The sequence below is a fragment of the Gopherus evgoodei genome, chromosome 8 (genome assembly GCF_007399415.2).
Source record: "Gopherus evgoodei ecotype Sinaloan lineage chromosome 8, rGopEvg1_v1.p, whole genome shotgun sequence".
NCBI classification, from domain to species: Eukaryota; Metazoa; Chordata; order Testudines; family Testudinidae; genus Gopherus; species Gopherus evgoodei.
In genome coordinates, this window is record NC_044329.1 from 22,513,564 (window position 1) to 22,535,551 (window position 21,988).

General features: G+C 50.5%; 1 protein-coding gene across 2 annotated transcripts in view; it reads left to right on the forward strand.

Annotated features, from left to right (window-relative positions):
* Positions 1-21,988, forward strand: part of PPARGC1B (PPARG coactivator 1 beta) — a 95,238-nt gene that overhangs the window by 44,768 nt on the left and 28,482 nt on the right. For both annotated transcript variants that reach the window (XM_030573294.1, XM_030573295.1), the window contains exon 2: positions 20,863-21,036. In XM_030573294.1, the coding sequence (XP_030429154.1) occupies positions 20,863-21,036 (174 nt within the window). The remainder of the gene's footprint in view (positions 1-20,862; positions 21,037-21,988) is intronic.

Sequence of the window (21,988 nt, forward strand, 5' to 3'; positions counted from 1 at the left end):
ATGCAGCTGTTAGGGTGGGTTACGTAGATATGGATTTGTCTCAATTCTGGGATGGGGCATGCACTGTGCTGCCAGCTGGGTTAGCGCTCGAAGCCACCTGTGCTGTATTCAAGACTTCCATCAGCTCCCACTGGATTTCATGGCAGCACCTGAGGCGTGAAGACACAGCTCAGAACCATTGCGGCTGACCCCACTGAGAGAGAGGAATGCGCTTTGCATTCTGTGGCGGTCTTATACACTATACTAGCATGAATGGATGGATCACTCAATGATGACCTGTTCCTTTCATTCCCTCTGGGGCACCTGGCATTGGCCACTGTTAGAAGACAGGATACTGGGCTAGATGGACCTTTGGTCTGACCCAATATGGCCATTCTTACATTATGTAGCATCTAGCCCAGTAGTGGTTACTCACTATGTCTACCTACCATCCTGTACCGTCCCCTGAGAGGGGGCCCCTCAACCTCCTTCAGCCCCACTCCCCAGATCCATAAGCCTCAGTCACATTTCTGGAGTCTGTTGTCTTGTCAACAGTCAGTGGAGGTCAGTATCCCTTATCTAGGCAGTTGCTGCAAGAAACCAGTTTTGGACACAACTAGCAGGTCTTCACCTTAGATTTCTTCCCTTTTAGGCTCTTAGGATCTGTGGGGGGTTGTTTGTTCTTAGGTTTATATGGATTCCTGCAGGAGGGTAATTTTGAATGGAGGGGAGCTCTGTGTATGTAGGGTTTTCTTTTTTACATAGAATTATAATAATAAATAAGTGGACATTTGACCCCGATTGTGATTTTCCATCTGTAGATCTCTAAGCACTTTCCTAAGTTGGGTTGGTGTCAGTGAGGGGGGATTGAGGCAAGAAGATTACAGGATCACAGAGCATTCAGAAGTGCCTGGCTCCCACTCCCAGGCCAGTATACACCACCGTCTAGTCCTGTAACCATACCAAGGGCAGGAGCAGCTGGATGAATGGTGAAAGCTGCCGATCCCTAGTTGCTGTGCAGAGTCCATCTCCCAAGGCTTGGCCCAGAGTACATGGCATCCCAGTTCTAGCCATCTTTGCTTTCCCCTGCCACCTTCCTCCCTGTGCATTGTTATCCTGCCTGCAGGGCTATTCACTCAAGTGCTGGGAATTAAAGGGCGAATAAAAGGTTTTACTGTGTAATATAATCATCCAGGTAAATGGATGGAATGAAAAGAGTGTTGATGTATAAACAGACCAGAGGAATTCCCATGAAACCGGATTATTGTCTCCTTAAACTTAAACAACCACCCATTCATTCCTCCAACGCCTTTGGAGTCCAGACATGGCTGTGAGGTTGGGAACCTGGCAGCAGATCAGACTGCAATGTCTGGTCTCCTGCCTCCAGCATGGCCATTTGTGCTGGGCATTTGGCAAGGTGGGCATAATTCTGTCCTGACCCCTAAAGTGAGCAGCTGGTGCCCTGAAGCATGACTTTGGATTGGGCCCATCTTAGCTATATTACTGGAAGTAATGGTCATTCACCCATCCTTTAAAAAAATCTAACTACAGCATTTGTCATGCCCTTTCCTCTGCAGTGTTCTAGCCATAGCTACCCAGCATGGACAGGGTGTGAGTGAGGATCATAGAAGACAGTGGTACTGCCATACAGCTGCCAGGGAGAGAGGTTCAGTCTTGGAACCTAAATAGAACAGCCTGGGGAATGGGTGCTGTCAGTGTCAGTGGCTAATTTTAGTGGGCTCCTGCTCCTCGGCCAGGGCTGAGAAGAGGCTAGCCAGGCACTAGGCTGGGCGTTGTTTGTTAAGTGTGGCACCCTCGGTCATGTTTCCCAGCAATTCTGTGAATGTGTTAGGCTGGAGCAGAGTGGAGCAATAACTGCTCTGGCTGGTCACGTGTCTGCTTGTGCCACGACATCTCCAGGAGACGGACAGTAATTTGATAAGAAAGACTGCAGTGCCGAGCTAATGAGGGAAACCACAGGGGGAAACAAGGGAGACTTCAGCTTAGATTAAAAGAGGGTCTGCTGCCCAGATTCTTCTGCACTGGGAGCTGCAGAGAGAAGCGACTATCCCACTGCTCGCCCCCCGGCATATGGCATATCGAGACCATAGTGCAATAGGCAGAGGCACTGCTGCCGAGGAAGTGCCTCCCTTGCCGTGGAAAGTGAGCTGAGCTGTTAGCTCAGAGAGAGGTGTTTTCCCCTGGCATTACGCGGTGTAGCGTGCTGGAGCCGGCAGCAGGCAGCTCCCAATATGGTACCATGTTTTCTCAGGAGCAGTGGAGGTGACTGTGATGTGGCACTTGCAGTGCTGTCCTTGGCAATTGGTCATCCAGGGAACACCACCTCTCTGTGCCTCACAGTCAAAAATGGGGATGAGATGGGCAGGGCTTTGTTTAGGTCTGTGCCGATGAATAGGCCTCCATAGGAATATCGTGCAGGGAGAGATGGGATGCAGGCGTGGAGAGGTACAAAAAGACGCCAGCGTTTTCCCCTTGCAGCTCAGCCCTCAGTTGTGATGGTGCAATGGACTTTAATCCCGAGATGTCTTGCGACTCAGTCCCTAATGACGTCCTTTAACGTGGGAGCTCTGCACAGCTCAGGATCCTCCGGAGCCGCACACCTGGGAGTGGGGGCGGGTGCAGTGCCTTCTCAGGAGCTCTGGCACGCCAGTTTGCCTTTGTTATTTGTCTTCCAACAATACCTGCTTTCTAAGGCTCACTGCACGTCTCTGTGAGCTGTTCAGCCTTTTCTCAGGAGGCACCTGGGGAGGGGAGCAGGGAAGGGAGCGGGGTTCAGAGCATGACAGTAGACATCATTGCCAGTTCTGAGGTCACCATGTTTCTCGATCCTGGGCATGTGTGTTGGAGGGGCTAGCTCAGCCCTCGCCAGACAAGCGCTCTGTTCTCCTATGGAAATGGTGGTCGAGCCCCCAGAGTACCTATGCCCATGCAGTGCGTGTGGAACTGAGTGCTCCCATTGTGTGATCAGAGGAGGAAGCCAGCTCCGAGACAGCATGTTCTCTGCATTATACTCCGAGCGGAGGTGTCATCACAGGGCTCCTTCTCCTGGTCGCCTGCCTTTTGCAACTGATTTTCCCTAGCCTGGGTGGGTTTCCGCTCAGAGGCCACAGGCCCCTCGTGGAGATGGACTGAGCTAAGCAGAGCAGTGAACTGGAGACTGTAAAGCTGATCTCAGCAGATACCATTCAGTAGCCTACTAAAGGGGTCTGGCAGTCACAGACGATGGGGAGAAACATTCCCCCTACTTCCCTGTGTCCTTTCTGCCTCCTTTCATCGATGTCACAGGAGGGATCCTTCGGAGGGTGGGGGAAGACAAAAATGAAACAGTGGACCAAAGCCCAAGGGAAGATGAGTGAGCAGGGACACTGCCAGGCAGGGCTGACCTGTGAGGGGAGAGCAGAGGGAAGTGGATGGGCTCCAGTTTTCCTGCCCAGTAGGAGTGGTATTTGGAGGGAGCTGTGGGGCAGCGGTGAGCTTTGCAGCTCTGGTTCATTCAGCTGCTCACAATAATTCTTCTCCCTCCTTCCTCACTTCCAAAATTTTCCATTTCCTGCTTTTGGCAGTTGTATATTTTTTCCTATGGGGGAAAATGGCCAGATTCCAGCTCCCTCCTACCCTGGGAGAAGAAGGAGGAGAGAACACAGAAAGCTAGAAATTAGCTGGATTTAGGTTTGTCGGGGCTTGTGCCTGGTGCTGCTAGCCAGGACCTGGCCAGATTGCCCGGCCACCAAAAGGGATCATGTTCTCCTGCAAACATGCCAGGAATTTCTCTCTCTTCCTGGATCTCAGCCACAATCACTGCTTTGCATTGCAGCTGCAGGGAGCATCCAATAGATCTGTGGGTACTTATAGCACCAGGTGCGTTGGGGTTTTCATCCTGTCGGAGGTCACGCTAATGCTAGGAAGGACAGAAGATGCTACGATCTTTCTTGTGCTTTCTTAACCTGAGCATGAACCTTCTCCATATCCTTGCTAGTCCTGATTAGCACTAAGGAGACAGTGCCCCATTTCCTGACACTCAGTGAATGCAGGGCTCTGTATTTTCTTCTGCATAGTGAGGGGACTTTAGAAACCTGGTACCTGACTGCAAATGACATAGGCAGCCAGGGGAGATGCTCTTCTCTCTTCCTTACCGGTCATCAGACTTTCCAGCACATGTGCTACAAGTGCTTCAGGAGTGAGGCAGGCAAGAGGACAGCATGGTCTAAATGCAGAGATAGATACTTGTCTGGGTTTAAGGGAAGGCAAGATTTGAGAAGGTGCAGGCTGCTTTGGGAAATTAAAGGAATCCAAGAGATTATGGACCATAGACCTAACAAAGTGATAGTGCAGCTTTTATTGTACAGCTGCAGGCTGCTTATCTGCCTCTACGTCAGATGTGTGCAAAGGGCCTGGATTTTCAGCCTGGTCTCAACCTAGTCTCCCTGTCTGTGCTGCTGGTTTGCTGATACAGAGACTGTTCCATATGGAAAAATCCCAGAGAATTTAATGGAGATTTATAACCTTTACTTATGGTTGTAATGGACAGAGACTTAGGGTTGTGTGCTGAACCGTTATACCCCATTATTGGGATGTCGCCCATAAAGTCCTGCCTTATGTTTCCCAAATCAGAGTAGAACTACATATAAATAACGTTAGCACCTCCTGTCTTTCCTCAGTCGAAGATGGAGATGCCAGGCATCCTGCAATCTGCATTTAGACTGCAGTTCTCTGGTTCCCCCTCTTTTTCTAGGACACCTGAGAAGCTCTGGAAATTTCCACCACATGCGTCCGATTAAGTGGGTATTCACCCACAAAAGCTTATGCTCCAATACTTCTGTTAGTCTGTAAGGTGCCACAGGACTTTGTCCCTTTTTACAGATCCAGGCTAACACGGCTACCCCTCTGATATAAAACTGTTGGCATTGCAGGCACAACTTTCCCAGCCTCACTTTGGAGTGGGATTTATGGGGAAGAAATCACATGGTGTGATAAGACAGGATCATGGTTCTGGAGGAAACACACGCACATATGTAGTATATGCTTGGGAATCTGACTCCCTGTGACATTCACATTTTGGTATTTCCTGGCTACTCACCCAGGACCTCAGGCATTTCTCAAACTCAGAGGAGTTGCACAAGTTCCAATAATAGGAATCCCCCCCTCATGGTTATTGCACCATCCCTGGGGTGAGACTGGGTATAATTCCTCGCTGGGGGGCCACACTGAAAATAGGTCAGTGCGATAAGTGGTGTCTTCTAACCACACTTCCTGGGGAAGCATCACCCATTTCCCACAAACACTTGCTGTGGTTCAGCTCCACTAGTGATAATGTTAGGCGCTGTAGCATTGAGTGCCCGCTGCCTTCTGGCACCGTTTTACACAGCATTGATTAGGCCATCTGGGAGCAAGGTTAGGAGACCCAGAGGTACAGTGTCAGAGACCTGTCTATTCCAGGGCTCTCAACACTGCCGCTGAACTGGTGTGAGTGGGGAAGGGGGGAAAAAGAGATTTTTCCTAAACATCCTGTAGACGAGCGGACTCCCCTGCGGTGCCTCCTGCTGGTGACTCCTGGGAATTAGCTCAGTTCCAGCTCCAGAGCACCCTCTGCAGGCCAATGATCCACCTGTCCTCTGGCCCCCGTGTCCCTCCCTAGACCCGGGGCCCTTTTACCTGAGGTGCTGCCCCCTGGCAGTAACCCCTTTCTTTCTAGGTCTCCCTTCCCCGGGGGACCCCCACCTTGCCTCGGTATAAGGCTATTGCCTATCATTGTCTAGCCCCACGCCCTGGGGCGGACTGCAGTATCAGCCAGTCATCACTTGCAAGGAGAGTTTGGACCTGCTGCCTTGGCCTACCCCTGGGCTGCCCTCTGCAACCCCCAGTACCTTTTAGCCCAATGCTAGGCCGCAGCCTGGGTCTTTCCAGGCTGGAGCTCCCCAGCTCCTCTGCCTTTCCCCAGCCCTGCTTCACTCAGGTACCTTGTGTCTAGCTCCCTGCAGCCAGGCCCTTCTCCCTCTACAAACAGAGACAGACCATTTTCTCCTGGCTTCCCTGGCCTTCTTATAAGGCCCTGTTGCTCAGTTTGGGCCATGGCCCCAGCTGCAGCCACTTCCCAATCAGCCCAGCTTAGTAGCTCCCAGCCACAACCTTCCCCCAGGGCTGTTCTAAGCCCTTCAGGGCAGGAGCAGGGGTCCACCCTGCTACACATCCCCACTGTAGACAGGGCCCTGGGCAACAATAAGCTCCCATGACCTCCACGTTCCTGGAGAGACCTGCAGTCCAGCGCATTTGCACTGTGCTGGCAGGGCAGTGAGCCTCACAGAGCACGGCTCCTTAGTGGCTCCCTGTGCCACATGGCAGAAGGGTCATGGGTGGCGGCTAAGCATCCCCAAACAGCTGCAGACCTGCCACCTTTCAGAGCACAGATGCCTGGGCTGTGGTCCCACTTGCACTCTGCCCTGAGGTCCCACTCCCACTCTTCCCCTGTGGCCCTGCCCGCACTGCTCCAGCCTCCCCAAATGCTGGAACCACATGCCACCCAGGAGGGGTAGTTTGGAAGCAGTGGCCCAATGACCAAACCACACCATAGAAGGCAGGAGGGGGCTAGTATGGTGCCTGCAGTACATGTGCAGGGCCCAGCGATTTCCCCTTGCCCTGCCTGTTGGCTAACACCATTCACCCACAATTATCATGTGGCCATTTGCTCCAAGACAGTCAGATGAGGAAGGTCTTAAAATATTTCTCCAGTCATTTGTTCCTTTCAAAACAAGGGAGATTCTTGTGTGGGGGAATTTCTGTGACAGATGGGCCTGGCTAATAGCTCCTGAATGAATCAGACATTTGCCCCCTTATCCGCAGAGCTAGTCAGGCTCAGCTCCCTGCTTCTGGCAAAGCTGTGGAGATACAGTAAAAGCTCTCCCAGATCTGGCTGGGCCCTGCAGCTGGCTGGGGACTCAGATGCTCCGTTACCTTGTTTGGTTTTATTTCCCATCAATCTGCTGCTGCTCCAGCTGGAGCTTTCTCTGCAGCTTTACAGATGTGCTGGCTGGATTTGTGAATAGGGATGGTGTCGTCCATCACTCACACAAGTGCAAGAGAGAACCCCGGCTGCAGCCTCCTGTCATCTTTGGAGCGGCCAGGGTGGCCCATGGAAGCATGCTGAGGCAGCCAAGGCTTTCAGTCCCAGCATAGGGATGGTGACATTATTCCTCTGACTTACTCCTCACTGAGCACCAATTGTGTGCTGTGTTAGCCAAAAGGATCACGTGGACAGTTCCAACTCGGGGAGCTGCAGGCAGGGCCTTGCAGGAGCTGGCTTTAAAGCAAGGGCAGTATGAGGCAAGGCATCCTCCTGGCTGCCTCAAGAACATAGAGCACTGTCCCTTAGCCCAGCAAGGAGGGGCAATTGTGAAAGGTTCAGGCAAGGGATGGGCAGAAGCTTTGGCTGATTGATTTTAACCTGGCTCCCTATCATGGGATTCCTGGCTTCCAGCCTCTGGAGTGGTCTCAAGGGGGATCTGCCTACCCAGCAGGCTCAGCCTTGGAACCAGGAAGTTCTGCTCTTGAGTCACCGTGGGAAAGCCATAAGGGTGGAGAGCCATACTAGGCTGAGAACAGGGCACGAGCTGGGCTTGAGCATCACTAATCACATCAGACGTGTCTTCAGTTTAAAGATTTAGTCCAAAATAGGCTGGATCCCGAGGGCCGCCTTCTGTGTTTATACAGACCTTACTTAGGCTAGATACTGGCTGGCATTAATGGGGTTTTCTCAGAGTCCAGGCCCACATTCAGTACTTGTCTCTACAGAAATCATTCATTCAGAGGTTCTGTCTATCAAAAAAAACAAAGCTTGATCTGCTTGTGTCACTTCCTCCATCCCTCCCTTCTCCCCGGGATGTCTCAGCCTTGGACCGTCTATGCATCCTTACTGGAAAAAGGCCACCCAAAGGGATGAGTCTTGCACTGGGACTGAAGAGTTGGATCTCCGTCTCGGCTCTGTTTCCAGGGCTAGTGTATTCTGCAGCCGTGGGCTCTCGGCTGAGAGATCTTTGTCCCTGGCTCTTGAACGTTTATCCTGGAGACAATCAAGTCTAGTGGGTAGGAAAGAGGTCCCTTGTTGGACAGATTCTCCTGACCACATCTGGTTATTTCCCATATCTGCCTGTGTCCTCTCTCCTTACCCGCAACAACCTTTTGCTGCTGCAGGGCTTGGCTGCCTAAGCCCATTTGCTCCTATTTGAAGTTCCAGTTCCCACTCTCATTTTTGTGCCTTACCCAGCACATACTTACTGTTGTTGCTCTTTATTTATCGTGCTTTCTTTTGTGTGGCTGATAGCAAGGGATTTATTAGAAAATACCATTAGGGCTCAGAGGCACGTCTGGGAATCTCAGCAATTTGCTCTCAGGCCTGGCCCCCTTTGCACTGCGTTTTTGTCAGTATGGGTGAAATTGACTCTGACCCATGGAGCTGTGCCAGTCACACTTGGATTGCGATCACAAGTTGCCTCCTGCCTGAGGGATAGTCCAGCATGTCACATTAGCACAGCAAGGTGTGTGTAGGAGTGCATGCAGTGCTCCCCTCGTGGGGGGAGATCAGGCCTGCATGAGTGTCTGAATGCATTCAGAGAGAGGGGATGCTGCTTCCAGCAAGCTGAGGAGCAGCTGTTGTTATCAGCCTGTTGTTACACCTAGGGCTAGTTTGTTGCTGGTTTTCTGTGGTGCTAGGCTTCTGTTGAATTTTTTGCCCACGCGGGCTGGATAAAAAGTCATCCTATGTAGCCAAACCTCAGGGGGAAGCATTTGGCCTTTTCTCTTCCTGGTGCACCTGCCCCATCTTTGTCAGTGTGTTGTATTTTTTTGAATGTGCTCATTCTGCCTGGATGGCCTGTTCACTCAGCGCTGCGCATCCCGTGGAAATCAGGGCAGAGCCAGCGGCAAGCTTCCTTGCAAAAGCAATAGGTCTAATTTCCATATGCTGCTGTTCAGAGACTCCTGCTTTGGAAATATCCTTTTTACGGTTACGTTCTACCTGACTCACTCCTGCGGTTTCAGTAGGGGAGGAAGAAGTCTCCTCTCTCTCTGTCCGAACACGCTGTGCAGCATTGCTGCATGCCGCTAAGCAACTGCCACATTCCACTGCAGAAGTGGCTGCGTCTCAGTGCTGGGTGAATTGAGCCCCGAACGCAGTCAGATCTATATATCCATTTAAGTTGGTAAAGCGGTTTGGGATCCTCTGAGATGAAAGGTGCTAAAATAACACAACTGTATTATTTCTCTGTGTTAATCAGGTCTTTACTGGGGGAAGTCAGGAGGGGCTGTGGGATTTGTCACCAGTAACCTTGGATATACCTCATCTCATTGATTGTGGGTTTCATTGTTCACACAGGGAAACTGAGTGGACAGTGTGATGTGGAAAGATATAAATAAATGGAAGTTGAAATCCCCATAGAAATAAAATGGGGCTGTTTTTAATCGGTGACAAAATATACTTTCCTTCAACCCTTCCCAAACATAACACACCTTTGTTTAGAAATGTTCTGCTTCACCTTTGTTTATTCAGCATGTTTTACCAGTATTTTAAGCCCCTTTTTTTACTTTCTGAGATACATGGTATGACTCAGGGATGCTTTAGTGCAATTACTTCCATCTTTCCTCCATGTCAAAGATAAAACTATAAAAAAGTACTTTGCCAGGTTAAGTTAATGTTTAATATTTTCTGTTGCTCATATCTTGTGGTACTTTTCAGTGCTGTCTTTTTCTATATAAGGCAAAAGCCAGTACACAAGGACACTGTATGTGCTTGTGTGAGTTGTACTATGGGCTATAGCACAGGGCTGGGAGTCAGGAGATTTGGGGTCTGTTCCCAGCTTTGCCACTGATCCATTATGAGACCTCAGGCAAGTCTCATAATCTTGCTCTATGCCTCAGTTTCCCTGTCTGTAAAACACAGCTACCTTGGTGTGTTGTGAGGCTTAGTGTTCAGTTAGGTATTTTGTGTGCTAAAACCACAGGCCATCATGCTGACGACCATCAGTTCCTTGTGCTCCCCCATCTGTCTGTCTTTCTCCATCTGTTTCTTGTTTTATGTTTAGGTTTTGAGTTTGTTGGGGCAGGGACTGTTTTTGTGTTCTGTGTTTGTGTAGAGGGGTCGGGTCCCTCCATGTCTAGGGCTTCTGCTGCTATGATAATCCAAATGATGGCAATAATAGTAAATAATATTTGAGATTCTCAGAAGGAAAGCACTAAGAAGGGTAAATCATTATCATTTATTTGTGTAGGCCCTACATAATGCTGTGGTATTTTTCCTGGTAAGCAATTTGAATCTTTAAAAGTAATGATCATTTAATTAAAAACACAATGCAAATACACAGGCCCAGCCGCCCCCGCCCCCATTCTAACAAGGAAGTCAGATCCTGGAAATCCCTGTATGCAAATACAGGAAGCTGGGAATTCTGGCTGCCCCTTCCCCATTAGTCTAAGGGTGAGAATATCCATGTGTGCGTGGGAGATAGCATCCTCTCCTCTCACACTGTGCTACCTGCATCACCAGTTTGGTTGCTTTGAGCCTCTCCTTTCATGTCCCTGTCTTGGCTAGAGAGTGGGAACGTAGTGCAGGTCTAATGAGAGAGCTCCACTTCCTGCTCACCGGCCTCTTGCATTTACTGATCAAAACCCCATCGGGGCTCCTGGCCCAGTCTCCAATTGGCAGGTTTGCATTCTGCCAGGAGAGGGACATAGTGGAAGCCCTCGGCGGGGGCCTCGCTCTGCACCAAGGGAACCCATCTCGCCTTTCCGGAGCCCAGCAGGGCAGCATTCCTGCCACCTCCTTCCCCCTCTCCCCCCGCGTCAAATATTTATGCTTGCGAGTGATGCAGGCTGGGTCTCCGGCTCCTATCGCTGCCTCCCCAGGAGGAATGGCTGCCCTTGGTGTTCGAGGCTTCGGCTATAAATATCCCACCGTCTAGAGGGGCAGCCTGACAAAAGATACAATCCGACACCACGGCTACCCATTCGGAGTGACATTTTGTCAAATGCCATCGTGGGGATTTACTTATCTGCGGGCACATGCCGCGTTGACCTTCAGGGCTCCAGCCGGGTGCCTTCTCTTCCTATTTACATGTATTTATAACTTACTTTTCCATTCCCAGGGCTACCCTGCACAAGTCACTCCTCTCCACCCCCCTCCCCAACACCATATTTTGACTCAAGTAGAGAGGGGTGCAGGGGTGGGACAGCTGTGTCCTTGCCAAACGGCCCTTTTTCTGGAGCCAGGGAGGAAGAGGAGGCCTGGACCTGAATCCCGCTTAGGGTGATTGATAACAAGGCTCACCGCCCAGGAACCCTGAAGATGCCAGCAGTCCATGGAAGCCCGGCAGGATTCTGCTGAAAGCAGCTTTTCCCTGGAGTGGCTGATGGGGGCTGGTTAGTGTGGGGCTCTGGACGTGTGAGAGAGGCCTTCAGTTAGATGCTGAAATCATTTCTCTCTAAGGGGCTCACCTGTATTAGGAGGGTTTTGCAAGCTCTTTCTCTCCTAGTGAAGGTGCAGCCATCAGGGGAAAGGAGGACAGTAATGTTTGCTATAGTGTCTATATGGCTGTGGCACTGTACAAGCTCCTCTCTTTTATAACACAGCTGCAGTGAGGCTGGGCCTATTCAGTTCCCAGCTCGAGACACTTTGCACATTCTAGATGTGCAAAAGCCACAGATTCCCCCAACACTTCTTGGTTCTGCTCTAACATGGCGTGGCTGCTTCGGCCGCCCTTAGCTTTTCCCTAGCACTTCTGGGCTCTGCACTGCAGTGGATGAGGAGGGGACAGACCCAACTCTGACATTAGACTATGAATGCTGCTCTGAGCCCCGGGAAGAGGTGGCCACTCAGGGGCAACACGAGGTGCTCCCCCACGCCAGGCTGTGCTGGCCAGCTCTGCTGAGCTCCCAGTCTCTGCTGTCCCAGGGAACGTGGGCCTCAGATATAACCCTTCAGGAGGGGTACAGACTAATTAGGCCAAGCTCAGTGCTGGTCTGAATGTGGGCTCACTTTGATTGCAGTGGGAACTGGGTACATTTGCTCCGGAGCTGAGATTGGTCCATAGTGTCCATTGAAGGGCCCCGTTTCCAGACTCATCACACTCTTTGTGTGCACAAACCCCTGCAGCCGCATGCACATGTCAGATCCCATCGTGTACTAGTCACACATTTACTCCAGTCACTCCCCCCTCCCACGTGCTTCACTAGGGCTAAATGCCTATTTTTAGAAAGCAAAGCCATTCAGCGGAGCAGCCCTAGGAAGGTATGGAGGCCCTGTGCCTCCCATCTCAGCCAGTGGGGTGCTCAGCACCTCTGGGGTCAGATGCGTGGACCAGAAGCATTACATGAGAGCCCATCCCAACAGCTGGGTCAGAAGTTCATTAGAGCGAAACAATCTCTGTGTCTGTCTCCCTGGATGTCCGTAATCCACATTTCAAACTGTCGATAATTACGGATTTCCCTGGTAAGCCCAGACAGCTCTCGCCAAAACCCCCGCACTAGGATTTTCTGTCCTTTTTAGAAACAATCCAGAGTTGGAGCAAAGCTCCCCTGCCTTTCAGACACACAGCCATTAACCTGCACCCGCATGCGCAACCCTTCCAGCGCTGTCTCCAGCCCTTGGGCTCTGAGTGCGTCACTGAAAGAGCCCTGCGCGGTCTGTGTATTTGATCACCTTGTGTCCGTTTGTGACCCAACCAAAACACTGCTGGCTAATTTGGGGCTCTCTCCTCAGTGCTAATGTATATTTCTCTCTTAATGCTTCGAGTAGGCACTTAGTCATGAGAGGAAGGCTCTGTACGGGGTTGGATGAGTCACTGCAGAAGCCGCAGCTCTTTGAGAGTAGATGGCTGCTTGTTTCTGGCTGGGGTTATTGCTTCCTACAGCCTCTCCGGGGTACCGTCACTTTTCTTCCTTTTTCTTGCTCAGCCTAGAGAGCCGCAAAGCGGCGTTTGAATGACTAGCCTATTGCAAAGCATCCTGGGGACATTTATGCAAATGACAATGTAAATCTGGCCTTCGAGGCTTAAACAGGATTAAGTTATTGAGAAGCTGTTGCAGTCGGTCCAGCAGCATTTTAGCAGCGGCAGACTTTAGAAACTTAAACTTTTGCAGCCTTGCTAAACCTGGGCGCAATTTGCATGTGATTACCCAGGGCACTTTGAGCTGCACTGCAAAGTACTTTGCTATGATGTAAGGTGTTGGAATTAGGATTTCCTGGACTAGGGAAATTTGCACCAGTGTAACTATAATGATATTGAGATACAGACCCACTGCACTAGTGCACAGTGAGATTTGTGCAGCATATTTACACTGGGGTAACTACATAGGAGCAGAAAGTCTAAGCGTAGGCAAGACCAACATGCGCCTTGTTCCACTAGATCCCTCAGTACAGTGTAGGTAATAATCCACTATAGATTCAGCTGTCCTCATGGTTGTTTTGTACACCTCACCCTGAGAGGCGAGGCTTTTTTCCTGGTAGTAAGCATTTTCAGAGGCTAAAAGCTCAGGTAAGCATTAACATGGGGAGAAATTGGACACTGATTGCCAAGTGAGTTCCAGCACTAGGCAGAGCATCTGGCGTGATGCTCCTGAAATGCTGGTCTGCACTATTTTAGTTGCCCACGTGGTAGCAGAGTTACAGTTCTTCAGAGATCATGTAGAAATAGTAAGGGAATTGTGTTTCTTTCCAAGAAAGTGCACAGATTACAGATGGGGGCCTGTGTGCAGATATCGTCTTGGCGAGGCGCTGGCTTAAAGCTTGCCTTCTGCAGCCTGCATTCGGTAAGATGAAAAAGCAAAGCCCACAATGCTTGTTTTGAAGGCTGCAGGATGGGTGGTTTGCTTCCAGACGGCTGAACTCCCGACTCCCCCCCCCCACTTTCATTCATGTGTAAGAGTTGCAAGCAAAGTCCGATTTGTGTTCTCTGAGCATGTGCCATTGACTGTTCCCTGTAGCTGGCTGGTGGGGCATAAATGAGCTAGGCTCTCTGCTTCTGATAGAGAGTCCCTCCTGAGCTGTAGCAAGGAGGCTGCAGGCCCAGTTTTTCTTGCTGATCCCAGCCTGGTTTGAAGGAGCCAGCACATTCAAAGCCCTGGATATAGGCCTGAAGCCTAGCACACTCTGCATAAGAGGGAGGCCTTTGTGGAGCTGTCTAATCTGTAGAGCCCAAGTTCACGTTCAGTTTTGAAAGAAGGGAAAACGTTCTCTGTCATGTTAATCCAATATTTGAATTGCAGTTGGTCTCCAGGAGACACCTCATGTAGCTTTCGAGAGAAGGCCTCCCACATGCTAACACGTGGGTTAAACAGCGAAGGAGAACATTCAGAGACATCAGCTTTCCAGATAAATGTTCCGTTCCAGCCCTGTGTCCAAGGTGACAAAGAGAACTGAGACCTACTCTTCCCGGTGCAGAGTAGAGTAGAGTTCGGGTCAAAGCTCTGCTGAATCAGGACTTCTTAGGGCATAGCCCCGGTCAATGGGGCATCTCTGCCACAAGCCAAAGAATTCAGCAATCAAGTAAGCTGGCATGTCAGAGCAGCCCAGGCTGCATTTCCCAGCCCTGTTCTCTCTGTTGTAACAGCCCACAGCAATTATGTCAAATATTGTTTTCTCTTTAACAACATTCAAAATTGCTGCTGGTGAGCACTGTCAGGCAGGGAACTAACCTCACCACTGGCTTCTCCTCCTGCCCTGCTTCTAAGAAGCCAACAGGATGGTTGGCACTGGCTAGTTTCTTAGACAGCTCAGCACCAGAGTGCACGTGAGAGCTGGGGGTGGGGGGAAGCGGTCAGAGGTAATCACTGGCTAGAGAGATATTACCCAAATAATTAGAAGTGAGGGCCAGATTCTCCTTTGACGTCAGTGGAGCTGTGTCAGTTTACATCAGCTGGGCATCCAGCCCACACTCTTTATTAGGCACTCCTGAGAGATGGAAAAAACCCTACTGAGATGCCGCTAAACTTCTGCCTCTCTAGTTCTAGAACCGGCTCTGTCCTGGCCTTGGACGCATGAACCTCGTTCATCTCTCTTTAAAGGTAATTCTGGCTAAGCCTTGGGCAGTTTGTACATCACAGCCTCAGAGGAGGGGTGGACATGCTCTCTGGGTCATCCTCATAAAGGGGCACTCCTGCAGCAGAACTCTGGTTTTCAAATCCTTCCCCGGAGCCCACCTCAGTCTGTGGAGCCCAAGTCCTCGTATAAGTCCACATTCAATTCTGAAAGAAAGAAAAACACTTCCTGCCTCGTGAATCCACTATTTGAATTGTTTGTCTGTGTGTGGCATCAGATGTTCCCTGGAGCAGGCTGGTGGGGTAAAAGAAGAGCTTGGCTCTCTGCTGCAGATAGAGGGGGCCCTTGTGAGCTGTCACCCACTGCCGAGAATTAAAAAAACAAACACAAAATGTCCTAGGACAGAGGCTGTCTCTGAGTCTGCCAGTGCATTCTGTGTCATCGTCTATTTAAGTTATAAGCTCCTCATAGCAGGGAGCCTGCTCCTGGTGCTTAACAGTAAATTAATAATAGTTTCAGTGCTTTATCCATCGGGTAACCAGAGTCTCTGTTGAAGTACAGCTCTTTGCAGTGCGTATCCGACTGTCGGCAGCTTCTCTGTCCTACTTTAGTCAATAACTCAGATCTATTCTCCCAGAAAGGAGCGTGCAGGAAACTCATGATTTCAGGAAAGCCATGGAAGCCATCTTAAAGTCACTGTCATGTAAGCCACCGAAATTGCACGTCTGGTATTCTTGACAGGCTGCTGGGTGCTCTGTGGTAGCCTTGATTCTCACGTGCCAGTCAATCATGTCTAGGGTCATCCTATGTGATCTCGAATTTGACATGCAGAAATCCAACCCTCCCACCTTAAAACCCCTCTATTAGATGAGAAGTGGAAACACCAATGTAGATATTCTGAGTTACTTTCGAAGTTTTGCTTCTGCCTTCACCGCCCCATCTTTGTGGTCATGTGGTTACTGACCTCGTGGTACCTACGCAGTGCTGCAAATGGCAGCCTTGTGAGCAACTCTGCCAGCTGTTACCCCTGTTCCCAGTTGGTTGTGAGAATCTGGAGTCATTTCCAAAATGAAGTGCATCCCACTGTGGCATAGCGATGCTGCACTGGCTCCCAGTCCCACTGAAGTCAGGTGGGTTTTTCCCTATGGATCTGGAGTGGTGATTCTCAAATCCCCTGGGCATGTCTCTGAACTTTGCTGAGCTCCAGTGCACATGAACTAGGTGTCTGGAGTGACGGATGGCTCCGAATTTTCAAGTCTCTCTCCATGAGTGTTTGCTGGCCACACACCAAGAACCAATGGGCTGTTTTCCCTATAAACTCTTGAGTGAAATTAGTACAAAGTTTTTTCCTCCTCAAGCCAGCAGGAAAGGCACAGAGTAGGAAAAGAGAAGGCTGGACCAGCCCAGATCCAGTCTCCATGGGCAGCAGACCCAGCATAGCCAAGTCCTACCTACCATTCCCCTACACCTGACTAGGGTAGGGAGAAGGGAAGAATTGAAAATACTGTCACCTGCCCTCCTGCCAAGTGCCTTTATTCTATTTCTCCATGGCAGGCAGCCAAAATGGGATTCTTTCCTCATTGCTAAAGTGAACTTTGTACTGGGCAAAAGTGCTGGGATTGATAAATCCCCTGGAGTCAAGTTCTCCATTGACAGAGCTGATTCCACTTTGGCAACACCATCTTTCTACCAACCTGAACTGGATGCAGAGTTGTGGTTCCTATTACCCTGATCTGGCCAGTCCCTTGGAATGGGGCTCAAGCAGCAGCATGGCATTACCAAGACACTGATTGCATTTTCTCCCCCCACCCAAGTGCCAGCTGGGCAGCTCAGCATTCCAAGGAGGCATTAGGTTGCAGGAGTTTATTTTTACACAGCTCTGTTGGGAATGGGTACGTGTCGCATCTGTAGAGAGGATCAAAAGATGTCCCAAGTGCAGGTGTCAGCTGCTCCTTCTGATCTCAACACCAGGATCTTTTTCCTTGTGGCATATCAAAGAGAGCAGGAAAATCTGACTGTTTGCTTTTTTAATTGAAAATATATCTAAAAAGGGGGTTTCTAAAAATAAAAACTGTTGCCTCTGTTCCCATGGGAAGATTTGGGGGATGGAGGGAACCAGAGCAATTGCTGGAAACAGATATTTTTGTGGGTAGACACGAGAAACATGGAAGGAAGTCAGGACCGCACTGTAACAGGTGATGAGGGAATCTGAAAGCCCAAAGGGCACCAGTGCCCCGGAGCTAAACCATATCCATCCGAGAGCAGATGCAGAAAGGGGGAGGGCAAAGGCAGGAAGCTGTATCCCTGTAAGTCTACAAGGGGTTGTCTTAGGGAAAATCCAGAGCTTCTGATTCGAAATCCTCTGTTGGACCCACAGGTTTGACTTGACTCTTTGTCCTTCTGAATGAATTTGGGCCGTTTACAGCATGGGAGGTCAGCTGGGTGAGGAGTTAAAAGCCAAGGCACTGGCAGGCCTCCGTGAACTTCAAAGATCCTGCAGCCCTTCATGGGTCTGCCCTGGTGTCCTTGGTCAGCATTTCTCCTTCCCACTCTCTTATGCAGTTTGCTTCTGGCACTTAACTGTCCCTCTTGATGCGATGGTGTATTCCAGAGATGGAGCAATGGGCCCAATCCTGTTTGCCTTACTTGCTTGAATCAGATTTATTGGCACCACTGGGGTAACAAGGCAAGTGGGTTTTGGCTCTGTAGCTGTAAAAAACTTCTGGGATCCTTTGGCATGAGGGTGCTTCCTACATACAGAAACACACATTGTAATGCAGCCTTGCCAGTGAGAAGGATGATGGAGAAAATGCTTTCGGAGCCATTAATAGTTTGAAACTGGTTTCTCTGCTGCTTGTTGGAATTTTGCCCTGTGTCGAGCAGGATGAGTGCAGCTGTGTGGAGGTACTTGGAGCCTTGTTACAGTGCTTGGGTAGGGTCTGTCTCTCTCTAAGGCTCTAGTGCCTTAGCTGCCAGCCACATGAAACCCACTCACAATGCATCTTGTGGTTGCCTCGCCTTGCAAGCACCCTCCAGACCATTTGCCCTTCCTTTTGCCTTCCCCGAGGGTGGTGTTGATAAAGAGAGAAGGAAGCTGGGGGTGTGTAATGTTCACTGCTTGTGGAACAGTGTCCTAAGACATACTGGAAAATATGGACAGGACCCACAGTCCCATTCCCCCGGCCTCAGGAAACTAGACCAGTAATCTCAGATTATCCCAATTAAAAAAAAAAAAGTGAAACTGTCTCTTCCATTCTTGTAACTTCCTGTGAAGTAGATTTTACTTCCACTTGTTGAATCCTGAAAAGATTATTTAGGCGCTTTAATGCAGCGCCTGGGGTGTTTTTCTCTCTTCACAGCCTCTCGGATGCTCAGATGTTTGTCTGATCTGAAATGCACTCACCATATAAAGAAACTTGCTTCCCCGTTCATCAGAAAACACCCACGGATTAGCCAATAACGGCAAGAATTGTGTCACACCTTTCGCCTCAAGGTTCGAATCCTGCCCTGGCCATTAGTAGAGGCAGACAAACTATTATCATGAATGACTTGTGGTGAGTGGCATGAAAGGAGTTGGCAACCTCGACTCAGAAGGGAAGGACTGGGAGCCTGTTCCGTTGAAGTCACTGGGAGTTAGGCCCCTGACTTGAGCAGAGGCAGGATCAGAGTATGAATGGACCCTGGAGTCTGATGGACACTCACCCCAGCGCAGGGGGAGACCTGATTGCAGGGGCAGTGTGTGTGGGAATTTCAGCCTTCCACTAGGCAGCTGTGCCCACTCCCGGTGCAGAGATGAGGCCTTCATCCAGGCTGCCTTTATGAACTGCGAGGCCCGATTTGAATACCTGAGGGTGGTCTGGGGCTTCGGCGGTAGGGGGTCCGCTCCAGGTCTTCTGCAGCACCGAAGGACCCCCTGCCGCTGAAATGCTGCCAAAGACCTGGAGCGGACCCCCATTCCCCTGCCGCTGCCGAAGACCCAAACTCACCCTGCGAGTGCTGGGTGAGTAAAAAAAAAATTAAAAAGGCGCCTAAGGCGTGGGACCCGATTCCTGGGAATTGAGGGAATCGGCCTAAAGCCGGCCCTGCCTTCAGGGCTGTCAGACGAAGTGCTAATTTCAAACCAACCCTGCATTAGCCAGCCAGGTTTCTGTGCTACCTCAGTGGGAATAAGACCCTGTTTGGGGCAGGGGGCAGCTGGAACAGAAGAGGGTCAGGAATAAAGAGATTCCTCTCTCTACTCAATAATTGGAGCACATTGACCGAGACACCCAAACCATTCGACTCACTTTTAAATTAACATTGGCCTGAGGGGTCGCTTTTAGCTTTAACCAAATCCCCCCTTCACATTCATTCTCGGCCCCTGCAGCCAGTGCCTTTCACATACCCACGCTCTCTGGTTTGCAGGGCATTGGCATAATGTCAGTGGGGGACTTGCCCTTGCCCACTTGTGCGTCCGTTGTGCCGATGTCTAACGCAATCGTATGTTCTGCCCCTCAGAGAGCTGTGTGGCTTTGCAGCAAGGCAGCCATCGGGAAGGAGGTGGAAATGGGGCAGGTCTCAGCTGCTTTTCATGATTAAATGGATATTTTTAGCTCTGTTCCTAGAGCTTAGATTGGCCTGTGTGCACCAGGAATTGATTCTTCTCTACACTAGATTTTTTGAGAGTTTGTGTGTGTGTGTGCATGCGCCCGCTGGGTTGGACACAATGGAAAGAGAGATGGGAAATTAAGAGTCTATGTTGCCTTCCTCAGTGACTTGGCTGCAGGGGGAATGTGAACCTGACTTGACAAGATTGTCACTGAAAGTTGGATAATTTGGAGGTGATACAGTGATGGCTGGGATTACAGAGTTTGAGTCAAGTGACAGGTGGGAGGATGTGGGAAGGCAGAGGGGCAAGAAGATGGGTTTGGGAGATGGAAGAGCTGACTTGTCTAGCTGTGAAACCATCCACCCAAAAGTCTTGCCTAGAGCGGGGCTGTTTTATGTGCCCGCTAAGCCTCTTGCTCTCCTCTCTAGTTGCTGACTTATCAGGGCAGTGGGATTAGCCCTCGCTGTCTGCAGCACGTCACCAAAGGCTGGAGCGGCTTAAGTATCCCTGAAGAGCACGGACTGCTGCTTTGCCAGCATCTGGCCTGTATGGTTTTGAGCTTGTGCTCACTAGAGGAAACCAAGCAGTTCCCTTGCAAAAGCACCCCATTGTGACATGGCAGAACCTGTGCCGGAGCTTCTGACACGCAGATAATGGAGCACAGTTTTGTGGCTGTTTTGACTTGCAGCCTTGCAGGGCAGCGTTCTGAAGTTTCTCATGTGAACTTGAAGTGATGTGGGCACTCCCAGTTGATTGGCAAAGTTCACAGTGATCTCCTGTGCCACTTCACTGCCATGTAATTGCTCCAAACTGGGCCATATGCCAGTAAGCTGCTCCTGGGGTAAATATGACCCATAATACTCAGTAATGCTTCCTTCTGCTGCTCTCAACTTTAATATTGGGGGTAGCGCATTAATACTACAGCTCCCAGCATGCAATGCTCTGTCTTTATCTCAGCCATTTGACTAGAGATGGAGCATTGCATGCTGGTAGCTGAAATCTCTGCAGGCCACATCTCTGCATTCAAGTTGAAGTCTGTTGAAATCTGCTCATTTTAAGCAAATGCGGGTTTGGTTTTGGGGCTCCCGGTAAATCGCCAAGGTGGCCCGTGGTTGGGCAATGCTTCGGCACCCTGAGTCAGATGCAACCCAACACGCATTTCATGAGATCCTGAACTTTGGCTGCTGTATCAGGCTTCTCTGGCGCTGGCAGGTGGAGGAGAGGATGGCCAGGCTCACCTCCTCTTGTGTCTTCACAGTACGAGGTGTCCGGCGAGGAGCACCTTTACTCCGATTTCCCTGAAATTGACCTGTCCCCGTTGGACGCTAGTGACTTTGACTCTGCCAGCTGCTTCAGCGAGCTGCAGTGGTGTGCCGAGCGCTCCGAGACCGAGTCCAGCCAGTACAGCACAGACGACTCCGAGCTCCTTCAGGTACTGTGCACCATGCAGTTCCCTGGCCCAAGGTAGAGGCCACCAAGCGGCACTTTCACTCCGGGGTGAATCTTTCCTCCCAGGTCTCCCTCTCCTCCCCTGCCCTCCACCTACAACTACAGGGCACTGATGTTGGTCCTTCAGCCCACTGAAAGGAGGAAGTGGCACCTGGGGAGGGGGAGGGACTGCTATGTTGTCCCCTAGCCTAGCCAAAGAAGAGCAGTAAAGGCTGAATGATCTGGGGTTAGTCTGTCCTGGCCATTTGCTATGGACCCTATCCAGGTCCCACTGATGTCAGTGGAAAGCCCCCCATTTACTCCAGGGGGCTTTGGAGCAGGTTCTCTCTGAGGGGCGGTCACCGAGAACAGCTTTCCCACTCCCCGAACTGCCTGTCCAGCCCCTGCCCGCACCCCCCCCCACACACCTGATCTGCAGCATGGACAAGCAGCACAGGTAGCGTGGGGCACCCAGCCCACGTGCACACACCTCACTACACAGACACACAAAGTCACTGCCCAGTGCTGCATATCCAGCCCATTGAAGCCAAGGCCTCCTGTGGGCTTCTTGTCAGGTAACATCACCTTAGCTCCTTCCTTCTCCTAAATCAGCATGGGGAAGCAGAGGACAGGTGGCAGGATGAGGAGGGAAGGGGGTCCGGGCTATTAATATCTCTTCCCCAGCTGATTAGTGCTCCATTAATTTGCACTCCATTTCTAAATGGGGCAAGCGGAGTAAGACTATAATGAGGAGGTGGAAGAATAGAAGAGGGCTGCTGAGCTGATCCTCCTGTGATGTATTATTAAAAGGAAATTACAGTGTAGTGCCTAGTGCATCCTGTTTGATTTTAGGTCTGACAGATTGTGCTGGGGTGGGTAGCGGCGGCGGTTTCTAAGAGGCTCAGCAGCAGCATGGAGCGGTGTGGCACAGGAATGTTAATTTCCAGCATGCAGAA